At 36.9% G+C, this 24241-nt stretch overlaps 1 protein-coding gene across 11 annotated transcripts in view; it reads left to right on the top strand.

Annotated features, from left to right (window-relative positions):
- NSUN6 (NOP2/Sun RNA methyltransferase 6) overlaps positions 1 to 24241 on the top strand; it is a 43050-nt gene that overhangs the window by 17003 nt on the left and 1806 nt on the right. For 10 of the 11 annotated variants that reach the window (XM_045534338.1, XM_045534354.1, XM_045534328.1 and 7 more), the window contains 7 exons: positions 339 to 448; positions 1732 to 1885; positions 5784 to 5865; positions 10798 to 10917; positions 16308 to 16452; positions 20137 to 20285; positions 23676 to 23801. In XM_045534338.1, the coding sequence (XP_045390294.1) occupies positions 339 to 448; positions 1732 to 1885; positions 5784 to 5865; positions 10798 to 10917; positions 16308 to 16452; positions 20137 to 20285; positions 23676 to 23801 (886 nt within the window). The remainder of the gene's footprint in view (positions 1 to 338; positions 449 to 1731; positions 1886 to 5783; positions 5866 to 10797; positions 10918 to 16307; positions 16453 to 20136; positions 20286 to 23675; positions 23802 to 24241) is intronic. The other variant, XM_045534371.1, reaches the window with a different exon arrangement.

The raw sequence follows: 24241 nt of genomic DNA, 5'->3' as shown, positions 1-24241 counted from the left end.
TTTTTCTGTTTTAGTCTTTAAAGACAGGGAAATCTGTTTTTCTCCTAATGCTATAATGGAAACAGTAATGCTTGTTAAATGATTAAGCAGTTTTTAGTGCCACTTTATTGCCTTCCACCAGATGGACCTCTTTCAATTTTTTCCTTTTCTCAAGTGCCCATCTTTTTTTTTTTTTTAAACTATTTTCTCTGTATTTATCCCCCTTTTTTCAGCTTTCTCTTTCTCATTTATTCAGGACAATCGAGACTATTTATTTAGAGTTTAGATGGAAACACTGAAAAGTTGGTAGGCATTTAATGGTATATTACTGTTAAATTTCTCTCCTCTTACATCCCTAGGAAGAATATAAAAAAACAACAGTGCGAAGCCATTGTTGGAGCCCATTGTGGCAATGCAGTGTTAAGAGGAGCCCATGTTTATGTTCCAGGAATTGTGTCAGCTTCCAAATGTAAGTATAATATTTAGGTTTCTCTTTAAAATAAAGAGTATCTAAAATATGTGTGTTATCAAATGGAAAATTTGTTAAATTAGTGCTAAGATGTATTTCAAATTTACTTTTGTCAGATGTTTTCCCAGCTTTACATTTAGGCCTTTATCTGATAAGGGCTAACAAATCGGGCATCCACATAAGGTTTCTTGCCAGTTTTTTGTTTTTTTTTGTTTTTTTTTTTTTTTTGCTGCTTTTGTCAGGTAATAGGCCAAATTTATAATAGGTTAGGTTTTAAAATATTTTTTCTTAAGTGGAATACAATGCCCTATTATTAGTACCGCTGGGATTTGTTACAGAAAATAATTTAATTAAATGCCTACAAAAACTAGATTTTCTTCGAGTCTCACTCTGTTGTACAGTCTAGAGTACTGTGGTGTCAGCCTAGCTCATAGCAACCTCAAACTCCTAGGTTCCAGCGATCCTCCTGCCTCAGCCTCCCAAGTAGCTGGGACTACAGGCATATACTACTGCATCCAGCTAATTTTTCTATTTTTTGTAGAGATAGGGGTCTCTCTGTTGCTCAGGCTGGTCTCGAACTCCTGACCTCAAGCTATACTCCGGCTTCGGCCTCTCAGAGTGTTAGGATTATAGGCGTGAGCCCCAAAACTAGATTTAAGCAGCCATATAAATCAACTCCTGTATACTGTACATCTTAAAGGTTTTCTAAGTCTATACATACATATACATGTGTATGTATGCATATATTTGAATGAATATATGTGTTTATCATTGAAGTCTCTGCCTTAATTGTGCTATACAGCAAAACGGCAAAGATATATTAATACCAACAGGGTTATGGGATTCAGAAAGATTTCTTTAAGGGATTTTAGGGTACATTTCTGAGGAATCCTTTTGAAGGAAACTTAGAACTTTGAGGATTGAGCTGAGATATCAAGACTTATATGAAGTCTTTTAAGGAGTGTTAGGCTTGGGGAAAATAATTTATATAGAAGATATCCTTCCTTCTTTGCTCAGCTAAACGTTTCCAATTGAGGTAGAATATTTTGAAGGCTGTTGTATTTGTTTTTACTGGAAAAAAATTAGATTTATTGGTAGGAAATATTTAAAAGTAAAAAGTCAGATTTCTACTAAGGATTATATTGAGTTAACGAACCAGTTTGAACTACGTCATGCCCACTGTTGATGCCTCTAGAGATCCCCAGTCTAGCTTAAAGAATTTTTTTGCTATTCTTCTGCCAAAGTATACAGATGAGTGTGATCTGATTCTTTCCTTTCTCTAGTTATGAAATCTGGAGATGTTATTTCTGTATACTCTGATATTAAAGGAAAATGTAAGAAAGGGGCCAAAGAATTTGATGGAACAAAAGTATTTCTTGGAAATGGGATTTCTGAACTAAGCCGCAAGGAAATCTTCAGTGGGTTACCTGAACTAAAGTAAGTCATCAAGTATTATGTGGGAAATAAGCATCCTCTTTGTGGTTCAGAGAAAATTAAAAACAATGTAAAAATTCATTCAGTTGCATTTTATGAGAGTTTTCTTTTTTTTTTTTTTTTGGTATAAGTTAAACTGGAAAAAATTATTCAACCCATATTTCTATGATTTTTTGAAAAAGTTCTTTTAGGTCAGAAATGGTAAATGGTCAGAGTAAAGAGCCCAAGCAAACAACCAGTCACACTGTAATTGTCAAGTAATTGTCCTTTTGAATTTTATTTATTTGAAATTTTTTGCATCTTTGAAGAAAAATGCTTATCTCCATAGAGAATGAATTAGATGACCTACACAAAACTTTTTTAACATTCTGATTTTGTTAAAAGTTAATGATTCTAATGTAAATTAAAATGATTTAATATAAATTTAATAAATTTATAATTTAATATAAATTAAAAGTTCTAAATCATTTCTTGTTGCTCTAAATAAATTTAAGTTAAATAAAATCCAGGCTCTTATTTTACTTAGTTTTTTCAGCCTGTTTTAGTAGTTCTGTGAACAGCTCCATTACTCCAAAGTTGACAGATGACATAGACATCCTGAAAGCTGAATTTATCCATCTAGAATTAGACTGTATTGTTGGTTTTTGGAATAGTTTTTCATTTTGCAGCAATTTGGGTTGATAGTTGTAACTCATTCTTCTGAAAAAACTGACGATTGGATTCCTTAGATCTAGATAGCGGTACTTTCCAAATGGCCAAGAACAAGGTTTTACCCTCTTTAGAAGCCTGTATGAAAAAATTATGCATATATCTGCTGTGTTTATCTTTGGGTCTATAATAGGAAATTGATATTTTGACTGCCTCCTTTTAGTTCATTATTAACGGTATACTCTTTATTCTCATTTGATCTGGTGGTTCCAGTTATTGGGCCAAATGTTTTCTGGACAATGTTGGTAGGAGTTAGAAGACAGACATCTTTCAAAATACACCTTTTTCTGTTTTTTTTGTTTTTTGTTTTGAAACAGGGTCTCATTTTGTTGCCTGGGCTGGAGTGCAGTGGCATGATCATAGCTCACTGTAATCTCGAACTCCTGGCCTCAAGCAATTTTCTGCCTCAGCCTCCAGAGTAGCTGTGTACAGATGTGCCCCATCATATCTGGCTAATTTTTGTTTTTTGTAGAAATGGGGTCCCATTATGTTGCCCAGGCTGGTTTCATACTCTTGGGCTCAAGCAATCTTCCCACCTCAGTCTCCCAAAGTGCTGCGATTACAGGCTTGAGCCGCTGCTGTAGGCCCCTTTTCCTCATTTATATTCTTTTTCCTTTTTTTTCTTTTTCTCTTTTTCTTTTCTTTTCTTTTTTTTTTTTTTTTTTTTTGAGACAGAGTCTTATTCTGTCACCTTGGGTAGAGTGCAATGACAACATCATAACTCACTTCAACCTCAAACTCTTACAGCTCAAGGGATCCTCCTGCCTCAGCCCCCCAAATAGCTTCGACTACAAGAGTGCACCACAATGCCCAATGCCCAGCTAATTTTCTATTTTTAGTAGAAACAGGGTCTTGCTCTCACTCAGGCCCATCTCAAATTCCAGAGATCAAGTAATCCTCCTGCCTTGGCCTCCCAGAGTGCTAGGATTACAGGCGTGAGTCACTGCACCTCGCCCTCATTTATATTCTTTAAAAATTTTAGAACCAGCTCTAGTAGTGGTACATTTGTTTTTAGTCAATTTGGATCCTTTGATTTCTTGAATTCCAGGTGGTTTGAATCATTCATAGACTCATGGAGGTACACTAATTTACAGACTGTTTTATCATATGTGATTTTGTACTTTGCCTTATTACATTGGAGATACATGGCTACAAAAACATTTTTAAAAGATGTATGTAATGTCATACCTGAACAATAATTGGCTTAAATTATTCTTTGTCATGTTATTTCAAGTTAAATACTATGTAGAAGGATTTGGTTGTGCTGGTAGGAATGATCAGAAGGTGATAGTCAGAGGGGACCAGAACTTACAGCACCAAGTAGCAACTGGGTTAGGAAGGCAAGCATGTAAATTTTAAAGTTTTGGTATTTTTCAGAGGACTGGAGTCCTGCAAGTCAGAAAGTCGTTTAAATTATGAAGGAATGACCAGGTTATAGAATTCAAGATGTTTGATACTGGATCTATCCAGTCACTGGATGCTGAAAGAAAAGAAAAGAAAAATAATAATGGGTGTAGTCTGTGGGTGGGAGGTAAGGTATTGATTAAGGTAAGAGCACCAGCTGTCTCAACAAAGGACTGACTTTCGAATTTGAGGCAGTGGCATTTCAGAATTTTCCTTTGTGTATTTCCTGCTAAAGAGCAGGAACTGTTTGGGAAGTGAATATAGTGGTTCGATTTAATTCTGACTGGAGTAAGGACTGTGTTTTACCTCTGATTAAAAGTGCAGATTCAGTGGTTTCAAGTGGTAAACAAATGAGTGAGGCAGTTAAAGGGGGATGGGAAGAGGAAGAAAGGAGTCACATTTAGTGCATGCTGAAGGCTGTTGGGAGGGGAGTTTAGTCACACCAATGCAGTGACAGTCACAGATACCTACAGAAGTTACTTCACTCTAAAGGCAAGCATAAACTTACCCTGCCAACATCAAGCAGGTACAGACTGTCCATGTAGACGCTTCTCTGCCAAGATCAGTTCATAAGCTAGTTCATAACCTATGTGAATTGTCTGCCATATCGTTTCTGAGAACTTTATATTTGTTCTCCCTACTTGGACTCTCTTGTTTGCTTATACCCTTATACTTGGTTTAAATCCTGATTTTTATCCTTGCCTTTATAATTAGACTACTTTTTTCTGTGCCCTTCTAATCCCTAAAACACTGCTTTGATCTCTTCTTTTTCTTGCTCCCTCTGGTTTGTCGTGACACACAAGGCCATGCTTGGCTTTCTCTGCAGTGTCTATGAGCTTTCTCCCCTTTGATAGTCACTGACAACCTCTCTCAGATTGCAGTGTTTGTCTTTATGAATCATTGCCCGCCATGCCTTCCTGCTTTGCTCAGCTCCACCGCCACACATAAAATAGGGCAAAGGTGGAAAAGATCATCCTTGAGATTGCGTCAATACTGGGCAATTATTCTGTAAAGAGATGAGAGGAGAGCTGTATAGTGTGTTTGTCATTGCTCAGCATCTGCATGATTCTAAATATCTTCTCATTTTTTATCAAAGTACCTAGCAAAGTGCCTTCCAAGCTGAATCATTCACAGAATGTTTGCTGAATGGAAAGGCTAATAACATTGATCATAAATCTGTTACTGGAAAAATTAGAATGAATGAATAAAGACTCAGGTATTGTTTGCTTTTTAATTTACCCAAATCTCTAAAGAAACTCATTTGTCTGGGTTGCCAAAATGGGGAGGATTGCTTGAGCTCAGGAGTTCGAGAACAGCCTGAACCAAGAGCAAGACCCCATCTCTGCTAAAAATAGAAAATTGGCCAGGTGTCGTGGTGTGTGGCTGTAGTCCCAGGTCCTCCGAAAGCCAAGGCAGGAGGATCCTCTGAGCCCAGGAGTGTGAGGTTGCAGTGAGCTACGATGATGCCACTTCACTCTACACAGGGTGACAGCGTGAGACTCTGTCTCAAGGGAGAAACGAGACAAACAAAAAAAGAAACTCACTTGTGCTTAAATGAAAAATTTGTGTAACTTTATCCTTTTTAGTTCTGATAATCTCCTACTTAACTACAGGTAAAAATTCAAAAAACAATTCACAAGACTAAGTATTTTGGTGTTGAATAAAAGAGATTTTAAAAAGACAGCATCTTATATTTGACTTGCTACTTGAGTGTGTTCCTAGAAATGTATAATAGTTTGTATAGATTATGTAATTTGCACAGACTAATGTAAGATTTCCAATTTTTTAGAGGTATAGGCATAAGAATGACAGAACCAGTATATCTCAGCCCTTCATTTGACAATGTACTGCCCAGTTACTTATTTTTACAGGTAAGTATTTACAAAAGTAAAATACTTACTGACATTGAAACATGCATGAGTGAATTATTTGAAATCTGGGGTTTTTTTTAAACTTAGCATATTTTTGTGGTCTATTTACATATATTCTGATCTACCTTTAAGCAGTAAGAAAAACTTTATAAGCACTCTTTTCTTTTTTTCAGTTGATTTTTAAATTACTTATTCAATCCTACTTTGCCCAAAGGTGATTTAATAACTTATTACTGCTTTCCATTTCAGAATATTAATCCCTAAATAATGCATGCATTTGGTGTACATAGAAGTGTCCCATTTGTAACTTTGAGTAAGATTCAAGTGATTTACTAGTATCAGATTTTTGTTAGGTGGTTATCAGTTGCTGTGATATAATTTGTTTTGCCTTGTCCAGTTTATTAAGCATTTCCACGTACATTAACTCATTTGATACAATCTGCTGGTTAGGTGGTAGTGTTATACTATTATTCCCAGTGTAAGGTGAAAATACTGAAGACCAGATGACCGGATCTGTTAGGGTTCTTGGCCAAGGTCACACTGCTGGTCATTGCTGGTACCTGAACTCAAACCTATGTCCAGATGCCATGTGCCTTCTCTGCCCAGTATTTAACCAAAAGACATTTTATAAATTCAGAGAGTATTTCTGAATCATCTCTGAAAAACAGGTGTTTATTATATAATTGCACATTAGTGATGATGTAGTCTACATTAGGATATGTAATCTAATACATAGTTGCTTATGAATCATTTTGGGGTTTTTTTGTTTGCTTAGTTTTAGTTTTTTTTCTAGTTTGTTGTATTGTTTCAAACATTTTTGATCATTTGACAACATTGCTCTGAATCTTTGCTAGTAATACCTGCACCTCCTTCACATTAGTAACATCTAATGCAATATTATTTTTCTCTTTGCTTCGTAAAGGGCCAGGGACCTGCTCATTCCGTAAGTTAGTTTTTACTTTGGAAAAGAGAGAGGGAGCTAGTACAGTACATTTTTTTTTAAAACGTGTTTTGCTATCTATATAGCTACACCCCTAACTTGAAAGTCAGCTTAATGATGACTTTATAAAATATAAGTAGTGAGTCATTTTGTGATTCATACTATCCAGACAGTACCATAGAGCCATATTCTTTGTCACTTAATAGTAAGGGATATGAGACTCTACTCCTGGAGTAAAGCTTTTGTGTCTGAGGATGGAGTGTGACCTTTTGCCATTTCTCTAGTGGAAGCTGTTTTATGTAATTTATCTATCTTAATGACCATTCATTGCCCAGTGGAACTTATTAAAAATGATAATAATGATAATAGCAATTAACACTTACTGAGTGCTTATTGTGTTCCATGTACTGTGCTGAGTGTTTTATGTATATTATTTTTTTTATTTTTTATGCAACAACCCCTTCCAAATGATTTACATACATTATTTCATTTACTTCTTACAGACCTCTAGTTTCATAGATAAGGAAATAGAGGCTTAGGGAAGTAAAGTGCTATAGCACATAGTAGGCACTCAGTAATTTTGCAGTAATTGAATGAGTGGTTTGAGTACTACGTAGATAGAAATCAGCAAAGCCAACATTTGAACCCAGGTCTTTCTGACTTTTAAGCCTGTGCTCTTGACCCTATGCCAGTGCTCTAAATGTAACCCCTGGAAGACTGCATCTGAATCACGTGAAGGGCCTATTTAGAATGCAGTTCCTGGGCCCTAATTTATAGATTTCCTGAGTCCCAAGCTGAGGGAGTGGGGACCCCAAGTAATTCACATATTCCATTAAGTTTCCCCAGTGCTGCTTTTGTAGTTTCCCAGAACTCTGTGGTCAGTGTTCAGTGGGTATAAGAAATCTGTTGATCTTTTTATATTAAATCTCTCTTTTCAAACTAGTTCAAAATCACCAGATTCTCAGCTAGGCCACATCTGATCCAGTAAAATCTAGATAGCTTAATTCAATGCAGACCAGAACCAGGTGATACTAGTTTCTCTAAGTAAAGTTCTAAAAGAATGCACAGAAGAGTAAATGTACTTTAGGAAGGAAGTAGAATTTTAAAAATTCATTATTGTCCTTGAATTCTTTGTATATGTAAATGATTTTCACAAATAAGAAAGTTTTACATTTACATATAATGCCAATAAAGTACATTTGGAATATCTAGTTAAACAATTAAGTTGTCTTCCTTTTCAAACATACTTGAATACTTGCATGACTGTAAAGTTGAGCTGTTGATTAAAACAGTCACTGAAAGTACATTGTGTAGGAGAGATCATCTAAATCAAAGCACTTTTCAGAAGCTTTGCATCATTTCAGTAGGTGCTGATTCTTCAGTGACATTCTTTTTGCTCTTGTCAATATCCATGCGTCACTTCTCCAACAGGTAAGAAACTGATGGTAGCCATAATTTACAATTTTCATTGAGGTTTTTAGGGATTCCTTTAGAACTAATATGAAAGATACTTAAGGCCTTTTATAGGTCTCAGCCTACACAGAACGTCTTGTTGTCTCACAAATTTTACAATTTCATTATACTAGTCACTAGACTCTGGAGTAAATTAGTTAGCATGCATGAAATCACTTGTAGAACTTGTAGTATAGGTACTTAGAGCCTATTCTTGGAAATTTTTTTTTTTTAAATACAAAAGACTTTCTTCAATAAAGTTTTTATTTTGGAATAATTTTAGAATTATAGATTAGAATTCTAGAATTACAGATTTGCAAAGAGTTACTATATACCCTTCACTCAGTTTTCCCTAATGGTAATATCTTATATTACCATGGTACATTTGTTAAAACTTGGAAACCGACACTGGCGCATTCCTATTAACATTGCTATGTATATGCTACATACATACAAATACTCTGTATGTCACATTACCATAAACTCCAAATGGTATTCGGATTTCATCAGTTTTTCCCCTAATGTCCTTTTTATGTTCCAGGATCCAATCTAGGATCCTACAACTGCCTTTAATCCTCATGTCTCCTTAGTCTGTTCTGGCTGTGATAGTGGCTCAGTCTTTTCCTTGTTTTTAAGACCTTGAAAGTTTTGAAACTAAGGTATTTTGTTGAATGTCCCTAACTTTGGGTTCCTCCTGATGTTTTCCTCAGGGTTAGACTGGGGTTATTGGGTTTTTGAGAAGAATACTACAGAGATGAAGTGCCCTTATCAGGGGGTATGTGGTGTCTTCCTGGAGATTTCGATTCAGTAGGTCTGAGATGGGCACTGGGATCTGCTGTTTGTTTGTATATTTTGAACTTCACTAGAGTTTTATGATACGTACCCAGGTTTGGGAACCACCATACAAGGAAATGTCAACTTGAGTTTTTTTTTTCCTAAGATAATAACCAATAATTTTAAAATATGCATCTGTGCTAAGCACTTTTCAGACATCATATAATTTAATCCTGTTTATTTCCTTTATTTATACTGAATTCACACTTTATAATCAACTTTTATGTCTTGTCATTGGTGTATTTTGTCTTAGTCTAATAGAATTGTTCTGTATTGGAAAATGACATTTTCTCTGTGCTTCCATTATTGGTATAGGCTGAATGTCCTCTTTTATTAGATCTCTGTCGTATGAGAAAGCTTGCCAGAATCCATAGATTGTATTATGTTTTGTACTCTTTCACTTACTTATCATTGCTTATTGGTGCTATAAAGTATTTCCATGTGTAGAACAAAAATTCACATGTATGAACCGCAGGGTTTCCCATCCAGAGTCATACCATAGCTATATGTCCCTCATTGGTGATATTCATTTTGATCACCCTTTCAAGATGTCATCTGATTTCTCCATAAAACGTATAATTATCTTTTTTCCCCGTTTTCACTAATAGACTGTGAGAAGAAACTTTAAAAGTCATCTAAATATCCTCATTAAAATTTCTCCCTAGATTTAGGTATCCATTGATGCTTATATTATTTGCATGGATTTTAATGCTTCATATATTGACAGAAAGGGGAAACTTGCTCATTTGCAACTTCTTTCTCACCATTGAGTTTCTATTTTGAAGTAGTGATTTTTGGATTCACTTGAGAATGTCACAACCTTCTCAGTTCTTGAGGACGTACTAGTGGTTGTAATGTTCATTATTTTGGTAACAGTTAACTGAAACCTTTAAGCTTTAAAACTTATTCCATGCTTGTTTTAGCCTCCACTTTTTTTTTCTTGCCAAGTATTTTTAAAAATGAATTATTTGTGATAATCTACCTATCTTATACAAGGCTGACTGTCATCCTATAGTAGCAGTCCTTTTGTAATTAAGACTAATAACAAATAAATGATTTAATATAACATTGCTATAGATGGAGCTGTGTTTAGATTGTATAATCTCATTTTTTTAGGAGATAATCAGAAATAGCCAGGATTTTTTTCACATTTTATTTTTTTCTTACTGAAATGTAGTAGGGTGGTAGGGAGCTAGGGGCCCAAGTATGCCTTTTGGGTGGCATTAGCAGCATCAAACAAGGATTCTTAAATGGGAATTAAATGGTGAGGCACCCAAAATTGCAAAATTTTGTACATTTTTGGGAAAACTATGCAGAGCAATCTCATAGTTTTAGAGGTCTCTGGCCTCCAAAATATTGAGAGCCATTGGAATTAAAGGCACTATGACTTATTTATTTTTATTTTTTTTATTTTTTTTGCTAGTATCCAGAAAACATGGATATCAGGGCAGAAACCCTGCATTGACTGGAAGATGCATCTTGTGTGTGTAATGTGCAAGTGTGCTATGTGTGTTAAGTCCTGTGAGACCATAGAATATTTTAGGAAATTATGAATTTCCCGACCTTGCATATTTACAAAAACCATAATCTCGGGAGACTTGAGGATGCTGTACTGCATTACCTTCAAATGTTTCTTTATAGTCTCTGAGCCTGAAATTAAAAATGATTTAGAATCATTGATAATTTAGTGCATTTTTTTCTTATAGAATTTGCCATCTGCCTTAGTTACTCATGTTCTGAATCCTCAACCTGGGGAGAAGATCCTAGACTTGTGTGCAGCACCTGGAGGCAAAACAACACACATTGCAGCACTAATGCATGATCAGGTGAGATTATCTTCACAACAGCTACTCTCAGTATTACATACAAGGGCTGTCTGGAAAGTATCCAGCCATTGTTAATATAACAAGAACATATTACATGGCTGGATATATTCCAGATAGCCCTCATATTTTTCAGTAGCAAAGATGGAAGTACATGTAACTTAGAAAACATACAGCCATTCATAATCTGATTTATTTCAGATTCATTCTAAGTAAAGACTATTCAATTATGTCAGTCACCACATATTGAGTTCAGTAGACAGTTGTAATTTATGAAGACTGAATCAAGACCTCCTTGAATTCCTTAGTTTTTAATTCAATTATAGAATAGAATTCTTCCTCATAAAATTAAGTTTGACTGAAACATTTAAGAGATCTTTTCTTAATCATAGAATTTCATAGTTTCCACTATTAAATTCTGTCACTAAAAATTAACTTGACAGTATGTTATCAAAGTGTGAAAAATATATGTTGAGATATATACATACACATAGATATATAATACATAAACATGTGTGTGTGTATTGAGGGTCATATAAATCTTATGATCTGGCTTAATTATAAACCCTGAATCATTATCACAAAGTATGAGTAAGTTTGTCCTTGGATAACTTTAGCTCAGATTTTACTGCTTTTTTCCTGTGTATGTATGTTTGCCAAGGTGTTCTCTTTTATTATGGGCTGGTTTTTATCTGTGTTCAGAACTCTTTGTGGCCTTGGAACCATTATGTTCTTGAAACTGAGATTGAACTCAAGAAGACTATTGTCAGTTGATGCCATCTTTCCTGTTGGTTTCAAATTATGTAAAACTGGTTCCTAAAATCTTTATACATGCTAGTGTCTTAACCTATAATAAATTCCTTAAACTGAAGTCAGATTTGAATTGACTGAACAACTAGTAAATATTTATCTAGTATTTACTATGTGCCAGGTATTGGAAATACAGCAATGAACTGTAGTCACCAATATTCCTATCTTCATGGAACTTATATTTTAGTGACAGGAAACATAAATGAATAAAAGATATGACATTTATGATGGTGGTAAGGGCTATGGTAAGAAATAAAGGAGGATTAGGAGAATAGGGAGTGTTGAGGGGAGGGGAAGGAGTTTGCAGTTTTAAATAAGGTAGTGAGCAAGGTCCACACTGTGAATGTAGTATCTGAGGAAAGACTTGGAGGTAATGAGCAATATGGAGGTCTGGAAAGAATGTTCTAGCTCGAGGAAACAATAAGTGCCTGGAGGCGGGAGGATACCTGACTTGTTTGAGGACCCTCAGTAGTTTTGATGAAGTAGAGTGAGGAGGAGAATAGTAGGAGGAAAAGAGATCAGAAAGGTTAGGGCAGAGGAGGGTGTTTGGGCAGAGCAGCTTTGGTAGGGTCTGATGAGATTTCAGTTTTACTTAAGAGTGATGGGAAGTCTTTGGGGGGGGTTTTGAGTAAAAGAGTGACATAGGTTTACTTAAGAAAGTAATATCATTTGGCTGCTGCATTGAGAACAAAGTATAAGAGGGCAAGGACAGAAACAGACTGGTTAGGAGACTGTAATTCAGGGAAGAGTAGTGCAGGTGGTAGGAAGTGGTCAGATTCTGGATATGTTAAGGTAAAGCTATTAGGATGCGCTGACGGATTGGATGTGGGTTGTGGAATTGAGAGAATATTCCAAGGTGATTCCAAAGGTTTGGGGCCCAAGGAAGTGGAGGGTTGGAGTTGCTGCTGGATAGATGTGACTGACTGTGGGAGGAGGAAGTTCTGCTGGGAAAAATCAGAAATTGAGTTTTGGATGTGTTAAAATGACGTGTCTACTAGATATCCAAGAGATGAAGTTCAGCAGGCAATTTGATATATGAGTCAAAGGGAGAGGTCTGGATTGGACGTAAAAATATGGAAGTCATCAATGTATTGATGATAGGGAAAACCATAAAGCTGATGATGGATGGACAGAGAAAGTAGAGGAGGTCTGAAGAGTGAGCTGCCTCGGTATTGAACACCAGCATTCAGAGGCTGGGAAATGAGAAGCAATGGCCAGTGATGTGGGAGGAAAACCAGAGGAGTGTGATACCGTGGAAACCATGTGAAGAAAGGGGTGGAAAGAAGATGGTGGGGTCAACCATGTCAAAGCTTGCTGTTAAGCCAAGTAAGAAGAGGACTGAGAACTCCCACTGGACTTAGCAGCATGTGGGTCATTGGTTTTGTCATGAGCACTTTTGGTGAGTGTAAATGCTTATTTGGATTCAGAATGGGAGAAATCAAAGAGTGAATTGAGACAACTCCTTTGGAGGGGGGAGGTGGTATACAGGAGTGCAGAGAAATGGGGCACTAGTTGGAGAGTGATGTGGGGCTCAGGGAGTTTTTTCTTTTTAAGACAAACAATAATGTATGCTAAAGAGAATGAAACATTAAAAGGGGAAATTGGTAACATCTGGGAAAGGGGAGAATTGCTGGAACAGTATCTTTGAATAGGTGAGATAGGCTAGGATTTGATACACAAGTGGCTTTAGATGGTACCGTAAGGCAGTTTATCCATGGAAATAGGAGGGAAGGCCAAGTGCATGGCTGCAAGTGTTTGCTGGGTTGGTAGACATTGCAAGAGACTAAGTTTTCTTATTGTTTCAGTTTTCTCAATGAAATAGGAAGCAAGATCATCAGATGAGAATGGGGATGGAAAGAAGGTAGTAAGAGTTTTGAGAAGGTACGAAATAGGAAGCTAGGAAAATGCAAGCTAGAATGGGCTATGTACATGTCATAAGAATTCCGCTTTCACTAAGGGCCTCATGAATGTGGTGGTCGTGAATTTGTAGTGAGATTAGTTGTTATGGTTATATGCTTTTCAGCTGCATGTGGGTAGACCTAAAGTTGATGAAGCATTGATTTAACCACAGCAGTGTTTTTGTCATGTGTATACACAGGAGAGAGTGGCATGAGAGTTGAGGAAGTAATTCCTCAAGGATGTTAAAAGGGAGAGATAGTGGACCAGTTGTACTTACTTTTGTAAATTAGCTCAGATGTGTGCAGTGTAAGTCTTAGGAACCTAGGAAACTCAGCAGTTACCATCATGGTACTTACTAATTTATAATTAAGAAAATATCTACTTGGGGCAAGACTTTCTGATGTAAAAAATATACCTCCATAAGGCTTAGCAAAGCCCTTCTGCTCTAGCTCATTTACTTGATAAAAGATGTGTAATACTATCTGTGTTCCCACCTGCCAAAGTGCTAGGTGATAGACTTTATCAGAAGATCCACTTTTAATTAATAGTTGATGATTTTTAAGGTTTTCAAGGGATTTATAAGCATATTCTTACACTGAAAAATGTAGAAAAAGTTATTGTGTCAAAATGAAACCTTAGCTTTTCCCTTTTATAAGTACAAATCATGTTATCCAAAGACTTCCGATGAAAATTCACATTACACATTAGTATTTAACCCTATTGAATTTTTGAAATAGTCACAATGTCACAAGCAGAGGAGAGAAAAAAATATGAATATAAAAATTTATATATTCAATAAATATGTTGAAGTGTCAAAGCTGCCTGTTATTTAATACTCTTCTTTGCCCCAAAAGAGTTTAAAGTGGTAACAATCAAAAAACTCTTGAAGCACAAATGCATTAAATACCACTAATGCGTAAAATGAAACACATGAAATAGAAAGGTTCATTTTATGGAGTTGTGGTGTTTAATGCAAATCATTTTTCAGTTTACTTGGAAGTTTCAATGTGTAAAGATTGATTATGATATGCTTTGAGAAAGTGACAGTCCCTCTTTAGTTTATGATATATTTATTGTATTTGCTTAAAGGTAATTATTCATGGGTATTTTATTCTCTCAGTAAAAAAGTCTTTCCAAAGAGCGTCTGGATAATATGGGTGTATTTGTTTTCTGTTGGTTTTATAATGCTGTGTAAAACCAAACACAAAATCTTGGCAGCATATTCCTAAACATTTTTTTTTGGGTGCAAAATTCTGTGGGATGCAGCTGGTCCCTGCTGGGCTCACTCATGGACTGGTCAGCTGCAGGTTAACTAGGCAGTTCTGATGATCTCAGGTGGGCTCATTCACCTGGGTTTGGATGGTGTTGGCTTACCTAAAGTGGGCTCAGCTGAAGATGACTAGGATGCCTCCCTCTGGTCCACGTGTGTCTATTCCTGCTAGGGCCAGGGCTAGCCCAGCAGAGGGCAATAGTTGGTGGCTGGTGATGGCAGAGAGCAAAGCAGAGTAACTCCAACTGTGAATCACTTTCATCACATTTTTTTCATCACACCTTGCATCGCATTTACTATCATCCTATTGGCCAAAAAAAATCACATGGCTGAGCCTGAGTCAGAGTGACAGGGTACTGGGTATTGCAGTGTTACCTGGTAAAAGATGAGGATACATGAGGGGTTGAAGAATTGGAGCTATTTAAGCAATCTACCACAGTGAGACTGCAGTATAGAAATGAACAACCCCAAGAGAAATACTCGAGTCACAATAGCACCCCAAATTTTGTTGCTGCTTTTGATTTGTTGTTGTTTATTTTAGTAGGTAAGCAAATTATATATAAATGCAGCCTCCAGACTTGTTTTATAAAAGCAGACTTCAGCCAGTGAAGTTTCTCCTTCACTGTAGTACATTTGAACCTTATTTTGGTTGTTTTTGACTACTTTTCTAGTTCAGCTGCCTTTAAATGGTTTTCCTGTTTGTCAAGGTATTAATTGAAACAATGTCTATCACTGAATCTGGTGATGTTTAGGAACATTATCTGCAAATTTTCTTTATTGATGCATATTTCATACAAGGACAGAGTGTATGAAAGGAACAAAAACACGAAAATATATAGAAGGGTCAACTCCACCATCTCTGCATTATCATATATGTTTTAAAATATCACATGAATGTCAGAATTCATTCTTAAGATTGTGACCTCTTGTCTTTATTGACTTTGACTTATATGAAGTGTTACCATGCAAAATTATTTTTGAACTGCTTTTTATACCACTCCAGAACATTTTGCTATGATATACAGAGGTTTTGGCTCATATTTTTCTGACTTGAGTTACGACAATTCACAGAAATTTTATGTGTACAGCTGGAAAATACCAAAATGAGGATCAGTTTTACAAGTAATGTTCTTTTGCGTGTCAAAACACTTCAAGGCAGCTGTCTCATAGCATTAGTTCATGTTCTTAGAGAGGTGAGCAAGGCACATCAAATTGGTGACTTCTGATGTTTACCTCCAGTGGATGTTTTTAAGTTTCTTTAGAAGCTGGTTCATGAATTCAGCTTTAAAACTGGGGGTAAGAGGACAGTGGAGAAGACCATAATTTTCCACCATTTTTTTCTCATTGTTAATTTTCACAACTGCTTTGGATTTACTTTATTTCTATTTTTTCTGCCTTTTTTGTTTCTTTTTAGGGAGAAGTGATAGCACTGGATAAAATTTTCAACAAAGTAGAAAAAATAAGGCAGAATGCCTTATTGTTAGGGCTGAATTCCATCAGGGCATTTTGCTTTGACGGAACAAAGGCGGTTAAACTTGATATGGTTGAGGACACAGAAGGTGAGTTAAATTTTGTTTTTATTATTTTTAATTGAGAAATCATAATTGTGTATATTTATAGGATACAATGTGATGTTTGGTTATGTATACAATGTGGAATGATTAAAACAAGCTAATTGACATATCCATCACCTCACTTAATCACTTTTTGTGGTAAGACATTTGAAATTTACTCTTAGCAAGTTTGAAATATAAAATACATTAACTATAGTTTCCACTCTAGACAATAGATACCACTTTGTGCGGTAGATCTCAAAAACTTATTTCTCCTAGAAGAAGCTTTTAATGGTGTCATACATTTTTCTGAAGTCTGTGTTCATTTTAGTAACACTTCATTCTTTTTTCTCTCTGACCTTGAGATTGCATAATCTGTATTCATCTGTCTTCAAGCACATTCATTTTTTTTCTGTCAGCTTAACTCTGGTTGAACCCCTCTAGTGATTTTTTTATTTAAGTTATTGAACTTTTTTAACTCTGTAATATTCTTTTTAAGAAAATAATTTCTCCCTATTGATATTCTGTTGGAGATATTGTCACCATATCTTCCTTTACTCCTTTGAGCATGGTTTCCTTTCCTTTAATTCTTAAAACATATTTTTAATGGCTGCTTTAAAGTCTTTGCTAAATTTGGCAGCTAAACCTTTTAAAAAATAGTTCCTTTTCACTGCTTTCCCCCCCACCCCCCACCCATAGATGGGACATACTTTCTTCACATGCTTCATACTTTTTTTGTTTAAACCTGGACATTTTAGATAAATTTGAACAATTCTGGATACTAATCTCCCTTGTCCCCTGGCTTGTTACTGTTGGTTTATTTGTTTAGTGTGGTGGGTGGACTATTTTAATGAAAGTCTATTTCTTTCTGTGCAGCTGTTGGTGTAACTCGTCAGCAGCCTTCGGAATGTGCATAGCAATCCTGGGATGACATTGGTTTTAGCAGGGCTCTCTTTCTTGTTCCTTGATCTTTGTGCTGAACTATATGCTTCAGTTGATATTACAAAGAGTTGTTAGCCTCTACTAATTGCAGATTGATTGCTCCATTCTTACCAGGTCCTGGGACATAAATTGCTCCATTATCTGATCCAATAAATTTGAGAGTCTTTGCATAGGTTATCTTTAAGACTGGTCTTTGAGGTTTGTTCCTGCCCTAGTAAGCCTCTTCTCACTGTCTCATTCCTTGGTTCTCTGGTAAGCTTTTGTCTGATCTGTGGTTTAGCTTCTTGCTTTGTGGAGCTACAGGCATCCTCCTAATTGCTTATCACCAGGAGTGCCCTGAGGTTTAAACTTTCCTACTTTTGTTGTAAATAAAGTCAGTTCACTTGGGGAGATCCTCAGAACTCTGTTCTTCCTTTCTGCCTCTTCCCTTGGGCAAAACCTCTGGGCCACTACTCCAGAGATGAGGGCAAGAGAGTGGCCCGTTTCTCTTGGAGTGACACTCTTGCTGTGGGCTGGGGTGGCAGCCTCTGATATTTTTGGCTCGCCTCTCCTAGAGTGGAACCTCTTCGCTATGAGCTGGGGCGATGGCAAACAATCGTTGGTATTCTCAGCCTATGGTGCCTGGGGTAGAGCTTCCCACCTGTGAGGGCAACTCTTACAGGGTGGGAAATGCCCAGAGTTTTCAGCTGGTCTTTTGTGGAATTAGAGCCTGTGCAATGTGGAGCCCGAGCAGATGAGGAATTCTGACAAGCCTGCCCCTCTTAGTGAGATGCCACGTTCCTTGCATTCGTTAATTAGGAGCTTAGGAAGAAGAGGGAGGTACATGTTCTTGTCTCCACCCACATGAAATGGATCTTTCATTGTGCACTTCAGGGAGGGGGCAGGCAGTTGGGGAAAAGGGAAAAAGGAGTGGGTTGTGGCTCAGATGCTACAGATTCTCACTGGTCTTACTGAGATGTAGTAGATTTGCTGGAATAAATCTTTCTTCTTTTGCTGTATGTCCTTAGGAACATTGTCTGGAGACTTTAAATGGTTGTTTTTGGTTTTCTGGGGGGAGAGGCTCTACAGAACTTCTAATGCCCTTATTCCAGAAGCCTCCTCAATCTCATTTACTTTTAACATAAAATTGCTACTAAATTATGTACCACTCCAAAGTAATACAGTTTTAGAGATCCCTAAATATAATTACAAGATTATATATCATGTGAGAAAGCTTTTTATAAATGAAAACATAGGCATTATACTGCTAAGCATTAATCCCTTGCCTTTTTGATTTTGAATAAAAGAAATTTCACTTGCACCAGGTAAATTTGAGGGTCATTTTGGTAATCTTGGTCTGTTCTGAGAAAGGTCTGAAAGACTTTTAGGAATTTCTTAATTGAATATTTGCATAATCATCATCCAGTGTCTTCCGTGAAAGGTAGCCCTTATTAGAAATGGTGAGGCATTGCCGCTACCCTTAACAGGGCCACCGTGTGCAAGGATATCTGGCTGAAGGTATATGCCGCTCATGGTTTGTTGTTTACGGTGCAAGACTGTTACTGTGGAGCTTGGGCGCCTTATTCTGCTACACACAAAGGTACATTGTGGGCTAAAGGATTTGCTGGCTTTTAAAAAATTGAGCTGTTTTTAGAGGAATTCATCTGACCATAGGATTAAAACAAAACTCTATAAGGTATTAGGATTTAGTTTAAATTTATACTAAAGAGAGATTATTTAATATGAATAAACAATATAAGGAACTAGTTGAATAGATGCTGGAGAGCCCTGGGGCAACCTGGAGTTAATAAGTGCAGGGAGTATCTCTTCCCCTGTTGTAGGAGAAATGTATTGGGGACTGTCTTGCTCCACTTGTTTCTTGGTACTCAGAGCAGGGCACCTCCTGGAGCTGGAAGTTAGACCTCTCAAAGGAGGGGGCTTTGTCTACTCCATACTGATATTTAAGGGTAAAGGCTGGAAACTGCTGATGCCAATGTAAAAGGCTGTTGCTGGAATGGTTTTGATAGGAACAGTAAGTAAAGAGGACAAAGTCTGTTCTCTTTGCCACTTGTCTCCTATCTCCCCACCCCATCACTCCCATGCCTCCTATTGGTGACTTTTAAAAGGAAGCCAGCAGGCAAAGGAGAATTGTAGTTTGCAGAGTATGCAGAAGGCTAGATTTGGCACTCAGTAAAAGAATACTTGAACACTTGCATATTCTGGAGCAGAACAGAAGCCTTTCAGATAGGTCCGTGTAGATCTAAGAATTCCATATATGATAAAAGTAGCATTTCAAACCCGGAGGAAAAAGTAATTAGTCAATAAATAGTTCTAAGTTGATTTATTTTTGGAGGGAGAGGGAAAGGACTATACACAAAAGTAAGTTCAAGATGGATTAAATAGTGTCAGGAGTTAAACTGAAAATAACTGGAAGCAGATATGGACGAACATTTATCTGATGAATTGTGGCTTGTGAAGTTGCAGGTTCAAGGTCTTACTTAATTGGGCCTTCTTTTATACTATATCAGCAAATAACCCCTAATTATAATAGGCACATTTTTAACCTTTCTACAAAGTCAAATCTATATTAAATGTAAGTCAGAATTAGAATTAGTTTAACCAGCTACTTGATTGAAGGGAGAAGTTGTTTTTTTAAATTTTCTATTCCAAGTTGTGATTTTAAATTCCTAATCATTGCTTCTGTCTCAAGAGTTTTGTATTCTAGACCAATAGGACAGATAGTAAATATGTTTCTAATTCTCTGTACAGGGGGACCTCCTTTCTTGCCAGAAACCTTTGACCGAATTCTTCTTGATGCACCCTGTAGTGGAATGGGACAGAGACCAAACATGGCTTGTACTTGGACTTTAAAGGAAGTGACATCTTATCAACCATTACAAAGAAGACTCTTTACTGTGGTATGTGATGATCTTTGCTATGAAAGAAAGTTGACCTTTGCTAGTTTGATGCTTCAGCCACTGACAGTAATGTTCACAGCAACATCATTCACAATAGCCGAAAGGTAGAAACAACCCAAAAATTCATTGACTGATAAATGGATAAACAAAACATAGCAAATCCATACATGGAACATTATTCAGCCTTAAAAAGGAATGAAATTCTAGTACATCCTATAACATAGTTGAACCTTAAAAATATTATGCTAAGTGATAACAACCAGACACAAAAAGAATAATTCTTCATATATGTGGTAACTAGAATATGCAAATTTATAGAGACAGAAAGTAGAATAGAGGTTACTGGGGATTAGGGAGATGGTAGAATGAGGAGTTATTATTTAATAGGTACAGAGTTTCAGTTTGAGATGATAAAGTCCTGGAGAATGGATAGTGGTGATGTTTGCACAATAATGTGAATACACTGAATGTCATCGTACACCTAAAATGGTAAATTTTATGTTCTGTATGTTTTACTACATACACACACACACAAACACAAAAGATTTGAGAAGTGCTAGTTTTAAATATAAGGAGCTTTCCTTTGTGTTGAGTCACCCTTTAAGATATAAAGGCAATAGTAGCATTTCTTCACTGAGACATTTAATAAATTTCAAACATTGTGCTCTTAGAAAAGTCACTGAGTTTTTAACATATAGTTACTAATTGATATAAAGAATTGGATATAAAATAAGTCACTTTTTTATAAGGTTCCTGGGTCATCTTATATAGCAAATTAGAAGTAGGAAGTCCAGTAGAGGGCAAACCCACTGATAAAAATGGGAAGTGATGGGCCAGTGTAGGATAAAAGAACCATGAAAACTGCAAATTGAGTATGTTTTAGAGGAAGCCCAGATGGAACATTTGAGGATTTCTCTCAGTCTTGTAAAAATGACTCAGTAGATTTCAGAGTATGGACAGCATTTGATCAAAGACAAATTTATTATTTCTTCTCAGCCCTCCCATTATAAATTCATAGGCTTACAGCAACGATGGATATTCTATAATTATTCAGTCTCTAAAGTTGTCTTTGCATACATTATTCTATTCAACTCTCCTGGTATCTCCTTTCATACACAAAGGTAGCACTGGTTGTGGATCATTTAACTTCTACTTTTTCTATTATAGTCTTCAAAGAACAAATCCTCGGAATTAAAAATAGCAAGCAACAAAAAGGAAGCTTTTCTTATAGCTGAAATACACTTTGACTTCAGGGTAAAATTAGGATTCTGCTGCAAAGGACTTGGTTTCTTGTTCATTTTAGGTCATAGCAAAAAGGAAATTTTAAAAAGCTAACCAGGAGTAGATGCAGTGATGATCTCAATGAAATGGAAAAGCTTACAGTGGTGAGAGAGAACTTGAGAGAGTGTAGCAGGGGTGCCATTTGGCAGGGACAGAAATTGAGAATGCAGACTTTAGAATCAGGCACGTCTTGATTCCAGCTCCGGCTCCTCCACATAAGTGACTGTAGGTCCATTGGCTTTCACATGGAGAAAGGGATACTGGCTCTTCCTAATATTGGTGATAGTAACCTTACCTCAGGGTTGCTACAAGGATTTATTGAAAAGATCCACGTAAAGCCTGTAACACAGTAACTGGCATATAGTAGTAACAAAATTTAAATTTTGATCATCATATTCTGGTTAAAAAAGCAAAGGTAGGCTGGGTGCCATGGCTCACACTTATTATAATCCCAGCACTTTGGGAGGCCAAGGTGGGTGGTCACTTGAAGCCAGGAGTTTGAGAGCACCCTGGGCAATGTAGCAAGACTGAGTCTCTTAACAAAAAAACTTAGCCGGGCATGGTGGTGCGTGCCTATAGTCCTTAGCTACTCAGGAGGCTGAAACAGGAGGATCACTAGAGCCCAGGAGTTTGAGGCTGCAGTGAGCTATGATCATGCCACTGCACTCCAGCCTGGGTGGTGATGGAGTGAGACCCTGTCTCTTTAAAAAATATATTATAATAATATAGGCCCAAGTATTTACTGTATTTTTAGAAATTGTCATTCAAATTTTTAAAAAATCTGGGAGTTTGAAAATATCAACTTTAGGTATTTGGGACAAATCACATTTTAGCATAACACCTTACTTTCTGATTCACTTATTCCACAAATGTTCATTGAGCGCCTACTATAATATATGCAAGACACTATTCTAGATGTTGACAATATAGCAGTGAGAAAGCAGACAATCCATGCCCTTCTTCATGGGGTTTCTCTTCTAGCTGAGGAGGGACGTAAATGAGTAAGTTATTTAGCATCTTATGAGGCAATAATGCTATGGTCCTGTGGAGCAAAGGGGGGATGGCAGTGCTGGATTAGAATAGTTCCAGTTTTACCTAGTGTGTTCGAGAAGAACATTGTTGAAAGATGATGTATAAGCAAAGAAGATAAGGAGATTCTGAAAGAGCAAATATGCAGAGAATTAAGAGAGCTTTCCATGATGGTACAAAGATCCTAAAGTGGACGTGTCCCTTGCACGTTCCAGGACCAGCAGGTGGCCAGTGTTGCCAAAGGGGAATGAGCCAGGGGGAGAGGTATAGGAGAGGAGGTCGGAAAGGCAACCAGACTTGAAGGCCTCTGTAAGGACTTTGGCCTTGACTCTAAGTGATAATGGAGGACATTTTAAGGGCTTGGGGCTGAGATGGGACAAGTTTAAAAGGACTGCTCTGGCTGCTCTGTTGAGACTAGATCGCAGGAGAGTGGGGAAGGAAGCAGGCAGACTAAGTGGGAGATTGTTGCCATAATCCAGGCAAAAGATAAAGAGGCTTGGACCCAAAGGGATAGCAGTGGAAGTGGTGAGAAGTGGTCAAATTCTGGCTATAGTTTGAAGGCAGAGCCAATAGAATTTGCCGGTGGATGGGGAATGTGAGAGAAGCATAAAGGATAATCTAAGGTTTGGGATGTGAGCATCTGGAAGGATGGGAAGACTTCTGCAGTAGGTTTCAAAGGGAAGATAGGAGTTCATTTTGGGAAATGTTAAATTTGATAATAGGAATGTTAAGAAGGCAACTGAATATTTGAATATGGAATTCAGAAAGGATGTCTGGCCTCAAAAGTATAAATTTGTGAGTTTTCAGCATAAAAATGATACCTAAAGGCATGAATCTGAATGATTGTATTTGGGAAAGTCGTGGTCCATATGGAGTATGACAGCTCCAAGATAGTGAAATGCATCTACTTTGGGCAAGTATCATTCTTACATGCTATAATTAGAGAAGGAATCCATATCACACAGAACGTCATTGTATTTATCCCAAACACTGGAAAGGATGTATCCATTATGCTATGAAATTCCTTCATTTATTTATTTGATCTTGTCGTCTACATGGTCTGATTACAGTTTTCTTTAGGCAGTTCAGCTGCTGAAGCCAGGGGGTGTGCTGGTTTATAGCACATGCACTATAACACTGGCAGAAAATGAAGAACAAGTTGCCTGGGCCCTCACAATGTTTCCTTGCCTGCAGCTTCAGCCCCAGGTAATAGTAGTTTCATTTTTATCTGTGTAATCAGATAAGTCACAGAAACAGAAGCCTGGTGATAAAAGGGTGTTACGTGAAGAAATCTGGCAACTTAAACTTGTGAAATGAATACTGTAATATGCAGTGTTTTTCTAATTAGATCCATTTTAGACTGCCCACAGAGAATTAGAGAATTTGCATGTCTTGACAAAGTTTTTCCCCTGTCTTTGTTCCTTGCCATTGTGTTAAAATGGCACAGAGCTAGGGTGCATTTTTATTGTGTTGATTCCATTTGCAGAATTGTTACTTGGCCCTTTCTTTCTAAAATTTTTTTTGCCTTCCCAATCCTGTTATTTTCTGATATGGAAAATGTTGAGCATTTTTTCTCATGTCACATCAAAGCCCAAACAGGGCTTTAATAACTGTGGGATATCAAAAGACCAGCCAAGAGGACAAAA

This window comes from Lemur catta, chromosome 1, assembly GCF_020740605.2.
Source record: "Lemur catta isolate mLemCat1 chromosome 1, mLemCat1.pri, whole genome shotgun sequence".
Lineage (NCBI taxonomy): Eukaryota > Metazoa > Chordata > Mammalia > Primates > Lemuridae > Lemur > Lemur catta.
This window is presented reverse-complemented; position numbering and strand designations above follow the sequence as displayed.